The 7,220-nt window shown below is 39.3% G+C and overlaps 1 protein-coding gene across 1 annotated transcript in view; it reads left to right on the top strand.

The window, feature by feature from the left end:
• nipal2 (NIPA like domain containing 2) overlaps positions 1 to 7,220 on the top strand; it is a gene marked incomplete in the record, with an annotated part of 51,368 nt that overhangs the window by 17,639 nt on the left and 26,509 nt on the right. The window contains 1 exon segment of the mRNA XM_014023518.1: positions 513 to 681. Coding sequence (XP_013878972.1) covers positions 513 to 681 — 169 coding nt within the window.

Below are 7,220 nucleotides of genomic sequence, written 5' to 3' on the forward strand. Positions count from 1 at the left end.
CACACACACACACACACACACACACACACACACACACACACACACACACACACACACCCCTAAAAGGCTTTCTTTGCTGAAGTGATTGTTTAAACTGATCCTTGATTTTCTCCTGTATAAATTTGATAATACCAGTGGAATGCCCTTCATGCTTAGTTGCACTCTGTTTAGTAAACGCCAAAACTTCATTGTGCAGAAATTTGGACATTTATAGAAGTGGCATGAAGCACATGTGTAAAGAAAAGTTTATTTTTTGTATATCATTAAATTAGAAAGGTTTGTTAAGGATAATGTATGTTTGTGTTTGGACTCTATTTCCCGCCTCGTTGACTCGTTTAATTGGTGTCACGCTTCCTCTTGGAGAAAATGTTAATCAGTAGAGTGTGTTTGAGTCACAGTAGAGCCAACAGTGATCTTTTTAAACCACACCTCTGTTTTTGAGTTTAGGATATTTGACTCTTTCAGGCCTTTTTATCTAACCGATGGCTTCCTGTTCCTGCTCCTCCTGACAGAAATACGCTCATGTCCGACAGGCTCAGCGGGGCTCCAAGCCCTATTACACCTCTGTGATGTGGTGGTGTGGGGTGCTGCTCATGGGCGTCGGGGAGCTGGGGAATTTTGCCGCCTACGGCTTTGCCCCAGCATCACTCATCGCCCCGCTGGGCTGTGTGTCTGTTATAGGTGAGTGAGAGCTTTTCATAATCTTTGCATGGAAGCAGGAGAAATGTTTGCCCCTTTAGAAATCTCCATTTACCATTATTTAACAAGGCAAGTCCCACTGAGATCTCAGATCTCTTTTTCAAGCGTGGCCTGGGCYTGAAGGCAACCTATAGTACATGTTTTTTTTGGGGGTTGGGGGAAACCGGAGTACCCGGAGAAAACCCACGCAAGCACGAGGAGAACATGCAAACTCCGCACTGAAAGACCCCAGGTCCGAACCGGGGATTGAACCCAGGACCTTCTTACTGTGAGGCGTCGGTCCTAACCACTGAGCCATCGTGCCGCCAAATAAATATTGTATGTTATAAATGTTCTTAAATGCTAAATTTGATTGTGTTTTAAGCTGTTTTAAAAATCTGTCTAATCTAGAACATGTAAAACATTTTAAAAGGATCTAACAGATCTAGAATTAGCATAAGGACAAATAAGTTAATTCTGTATTTCTTTACATTACCTTTATTTAATCAGATTTGAAACTCAATTGAGATTAACATCTTATACAGTACACATCATCAAAAAGTTACATAWGTCACAACCTTAAAAGGCAGGGACTGTGAGAATAACATAATATTATTTTAAACATTGACAAGGATTGATGAACAGTGTCGCTTAATGTTAAGATATGCCATGAGTACTTTGGCTCTTCAAAGAAATGAGATCTGGCATTTTGAGTTCAGACTGGACATGGTTCCATGCTGTTGAGGCAACACTGCCTGTTACCTTTTTTCAGTCCAAACTCAAGGCACCATCAGAAGAAAAATGTTGTTTGAGTGAAGTAGTAGCAACTGTTTGTATAAGAGTGAACCCAAGTAAGACGGGGCCTTACAAAGCAAAATCTTAAATCAAAGACATCCTGTGAGTATCTTTGCACACTCAGAGGCCAATCAGCTCTGGTATACAGCTCCCAGTGATGTGTGAGACGTCTGCAGCCAGTTACAAACTTCAAAACAGTGATAAATTGTATTCAATGATTGGAGACATTTGGCTGAGGCGCTCATGTACAAAACATCACCAAAATCAAGCGAAGGTAAGAAGGTTGCTGAAACAATTATTCTATAGAACCCAAGTTTCTTAGTTTTTGGGCCAAATTGTCAAYGTGTGTCTGAAAAGAGAACTCCTTATCTAGTGTAAAACCCAGGTATTTCTAACTGGAAACAAACTCCATTCATGCTTTGGACAGTGGAGATGACTGGAGCAGACTCTGATAACCTTCTTGAATGCGTGAAGACCATAGCTTTGGGTTGATCTGCATTTAGGACTAATTTAAGTTCATGTAAACCAGACTAAACAATGTTAAATGTAGACTGTATTTGGTTAAAGAYGCTAAAAGGCCCAGAATACTCAATGCGTGGTCATGTGGTTTTTCATTGTTCATATTCCTGAGACACACTGCACTGAGCTCCCGGGAAACCCCTCCCACTGCATGGACTTTCTTCCTGCTGGAGTCTACATCTTTTAACCGCAGTTATTTTGGCCATAAATCTGGGCCGGTTAAAGTGCCACAGTTTTTGTCAGACAGATTTTCCCCCTGCAAACCGTCTGCTTTATCTCCTTCCAGGAGTTTTCAGCCGTTTGACTATCTTTACATATGTCTGCTTCCAGGTACAACAATCGGATTCTGGAAGTGAGTWGTTCAGAATCGGAATACAATTTATTGACCAGGTGTTCTTACATACAGTACAAGGAATTTGATGTGTTGTTGCTGAGGTGCTGAACATTCAATGCAAACGAGAAATGAAAATTATAAAAACTAAARGTACAAATAATTGTCATTACTAGTCTTTGTTCCGTTGTTGCCAATTTAATTGCTACAGAAACCAACGAGTGTTGAATATTAAAATCTGCATTAGACAGAACAAGGCTTCTGATTTGAAATAAATTAATATGCACGATGTACARGCTGTGCCTGTAATAAAACTAACCACTAGGACAGTTGGTGATTCTGTGCATCACAAAAGGGGCTCTTTTTTTTTCCACTTGAGGACCTGCCCCCAGAAATGTCTGTGCATGCCACTGTGCATTGTGAATGAAGGATAAAGTCCATTTCATTAGCCAGTCAAAACAGAGCCTGTCTGGCAGCTGTTCAGTGCGAAGCCTCTAAACACAGGTTAAATATTGAACAGCTTTTCCTTTTCCCTCCCGCCACCCATCACTCACTGCGCTGAAGGTGGTAATGAGTCGGTGATATTAATGACAGCTATTAACCCGCTGCACTGAATGAGTTTCCTCTTGGAAGTGAATGAATGGTTCAAATAAAACAATAAGCACAAATCCTGTTAAGAAGGGTGAACCTCTTGTTCTTTGTAGTTTTCTGCTTTATTTGTTTCAGTGAAAAAAGGCTTTTTTCTGAAACTACAGAGCTCAAAGGGGACTGTTGAGCAGAAGCAACAACCTTTTAATCTGTACGGTTTATAAAACTGTCTGTTCTACAGGCTTTACCAGAGCTTTTATCCATTTTACCGTCTCACAAATTATTTAAAAATGGATTATTGTTGGAGACAAGCCAAGTGCAATATTGTTACGCAGCTGAAGTCTTCTTAAATAATCATCTAAACTAATTAATGCAGCAGCGATAAAGAGGTGGAAGGAGGAGGAAGATGTCTGCATCCTTGACACGCTCTGTTCTTACAGCTGATGGGTGAGGCTGAGGGGGGGTATGGCAGGCCATTTTACCATAAAATCAGCTTTGGCACACTTACATTTCAGATATCTGAAGTTGGTTCATGACTAGACGTACTTTGTATTAGTTAATTAAAATATCTCTTACATTCTGACTAGAATAAATGATGTCAGATTGAACATTAAGTTGTATAGAGGAGGCTTAAATGTAAGATCTTGAAAGAAATGTAGACAAGTCAAAAATACAGTTCTGCACATCTAAGTTAGTTTTGACTACTCTTAATTCCAACTAAAGACATGACATTATTATTCAAGATATGTTAAATGTATGTGTATATATATATATATATATATATATATATATATATATATATATATACATATAATACATATATATACATATAATACATATATATATACACATATATATATATATACATATAATATATATATAATATATACATATAATATATATATATATATACATATAATTTGATTAGTGCAAATTAAATTGCAGATATCTTGAAAGCAAAAAATGACCCTACAAATCTATTTCAGAGATATCTACAACTATAATTTTAAGTAGTGTAGAGATAACCCCCATTAAAATCCTGAACATGATTTTAATTATATACAGTATTATATTAATAAATATTCTACCTAATTAAAACGTCACAGATTTATGTGGCATTTTGGCAGAAAATTTTGCTTCATGCATTATCTTAATTTGCTGCAATGTCAGGTCAGTCCAGCTCAAATTCTGGTGTGTTTTTTTTACAGGATTTTTAGCTGCAGCTCAACATGAGTGAAGAAACAGATAATTTCTTGTCGGTCATTGCTGTCACGCAAAATTCTACAGGCAACAATTTGGACAGCTGAGTGGCAGCAGGGGGCTTCTGTGCAATTTCAGATATCTAAAAATGTAATTTTGACTAATTATAATTACATTTGAGGTATCTTAAATTGTAATTACTGATGTTTAAACGATGAATCCAGTGACACCATATAAGACATTTTAAAGTGTAATTACTGTATACTGTATATCTTGAAGCTGGATTTATGTTAAAATGGCCTGCTATATGTACGTTCCTCCTGACGTAACTCCAGCTCTCACCCCACACCGACACATACAGAAACAAACACAAACATGCCCACATGATTGGTGCATAGCTGTAGTGATGTGTAGAAACACCTGGGTCTAAAGAAGTTGTGTTGATCAGACACACACACACCTCCTGCTGTGCTGTTGGGCCTGTTTTCTGCAAGCTTTGTGACAGCTCAGAGTGGGGCACAGACTCAGGGATGCCTTCAGTGAGTAAACAAGAGGAAATGATTGGCAAAAGCCAAAGAGGGTGAAATGAGAAGAATAAAATAAAAAAAGAGAAAGGTGAATGAGTTGAATAAAACCTGCTGCATGTGTAGGAGAAAAGTGGAAATTCAGATTTTTGAATGGGACAGGAGAGGATGAAGAGAGCTGCTGTCATCTCCCCGTCCACGCTCGTCACACTGGCACTCTGACGCTCCGTGGAGAGTAATTATTGCTGTCCTGTCTGCAGAGCTCTCTCTGTTAGGAATGACAGCCTCATCCAAACCCTGTTGTACAGAGCGGAGCGTTGGCCTGCTTCCTCTGATATCATCACATTCAAAGGAAAAGGAAGTCGGACACGGTGGAACTAAAGAGAAACCCACACAGGACCTGCAGGGCTCTGTTGTTCATCAGTTCTTCTAGTTTTAAACAGTTACACGTCAGTTTATCACTGCTTTCATTTACAAAGGTAAAACCAGGAATTAAATTTTCATTACATTTTCATGAAGGTTTGGTTATATTCAAAGGGATATTTTTGACATTTTGAGGTGGTGTTCTGTGTAAAAGTCATGAATGATTATCTTCCCTGCTGTCTTTCAATTTAAATAGTTTACATCCAACATGAACGCAGATCTAATTATGATTCTGACATCAGCTCAGACCACAGTTGTTTTCTGCTGCCTAACAACTACAGTTTTCAAAATTTTATAAAGTCCATGTGAGCACTATTTTATAAATCTTTACACAACCATAAGATTCTGAAAAAAATTGTTACGTGAAATTTATAGTTATTTGCAGGCCCAAAGAGCACTAGCTGCCTGGAGAGATATTTCTGTGAAAATGCACTTACTGTAATAGTTTGCGTCTACTATGTGTCATTTTGGTATTAGTCTGATTTTCTGTCTTGTCTTTCTCTGTTTACCCCCTCCTGCCTGTCTTTGCCCCTGCCCCGCCCACTCTCACCTGTTCCTCATGTTTCTCTCCCAGGTGTTTCGTTTCTGCTAATTATTTCTCCTTTATGTTCTGTTCTGTCTTCAGTCTTTGTCAGATCTTTGCTCACTGTTGTGTCGTCTCATGCCAAGTCTTAGTCCTTGTATGTATTTTTGGTGTCATGTCAGCACTTAGTTTTTTGTTAATAAATCTTTATTCAGCTCTTTTTGCCACCCTCACTCAGTCCTGCATCTGGGGTTCAAAACAACCAAGCCAACACTTACTGCAAATTTGACAGCGTTTATAAGAGTATATTATTGTCTGYACAAACTGTGATTAAACCTTGAGTGGAGTTACGGAGATGGTAACATTTACTTTGGAAATGGGTTGACTCTGACCATTTTGAGAAACTAAACAAGCCCTCATCTAAAGCAGATTTAGTCTTGAAATAACGAATCTTCAAAATTTTATTCTAGTTTTTAAAATCTGTTATGTAAGACCTTCATATATCCATTAAAGGGTTATTTGCCAGGATTATTATGAAGTTGTTGCAGAAAATGACCCCAGGAGAAGAGCTACATCTAACTTCTGTTGCAGCTGTTTGCGCGATTAATAAACTGTCTTCACATAATCTCAAATTTTGGAAAGTGAAATCATTTCAAGACAGCAGCAGTCCACTTGGTCTTAACTGCATTCAGACAGGTATACCAGTATACTAGCCCAGCGAACATGCTGCGTTCAGACCGAATGCGTTTTGAGCACCAGTGGCATCAGGTTTGCATGCAAAGTCYGGTGGATGCACATGAAGGAGGGCTGAGGAGCGTTGCAGCGTGTCTTCATGCACATCTAAGGCGTTTTGGGGCCTTTGACACATGTACAGTGCATCCAAAGCAGCAGACACTTGAGTTGAAAAAATCAAAACTTGTGCAGTTCAACGCGGAACATCAGCCAATCAGAGAGACTCCTCTATGACGTAGTGGCACATTTTTGAAAGGACAGTTTTCTGAATGATGTCCACTAACCTGAGACAGATGGACAGGAGTTCTTCAGCTGAAATCGAGTGCCTGTAGTCAGTGTCTCGGAGATGCAGGCACCGATGCAGGTCAGCGGCTTGTCAAACTGGGCTCGGCACAAAAATAGTTCTGAAAGCGAGCCTCGTCAGTTCGCAGCTCCTGGAAGAGTGAAACTCACCAAACTCAGAACGTCTCTGAATTATCTGGTAAAATAATTATGAATTAATTATCTGTTGAGCGAGACGTTCTCTTGCGAAGCCACTTTCTCAATTTCATTTAGCCACCTCAATGTTGGACCATATTTTTTTGTTTTACTTCCCCATGAGTGTTAGCAAACGTTCATGCAGCACGTCTAATTCAGATCTCTGAGCGGCTTTTAATCGTGTTGGTTGTGCTTCCTCTTTTGCACAATATAATCTCATTATCTTATTAAAGTTAAGCCACACTTTGGATCGCTGTCACACACTCTGTCATGATCTGTGTTTTTGTCTTCTTTTTCTAGTGTTTTCTCTGTCCCCCTGTGTTTCTCTTCCCTGCTGTCTTACCTCAAGCCCCACCCACACTCACCCATTTCCTCTTGTGGAACACCTTCCCAGGTGTTTCCCATTGTCTCTTAATTTGTCATCAGACTG

The sequence above is a fragment of the Austrofundulus limnaeus genome, unplaced genomic scaffold, assembly GCF_001266775.1.
Source record: "Austrofundulus limnaeus strain Quisiro unplaced genomic scaffold, Austrofundulus_limnaeus-1.0 Scaffold374, whole genome shotgun sequence".
NCBI classification, from domain to species: domain Eukaryota; kingdom Metazoa; phylum Chordata; class Actinopteri; order Cyprinodontiformes; family Rivulidae; genus Austrofundulus; species Austrofundulus limnaeus.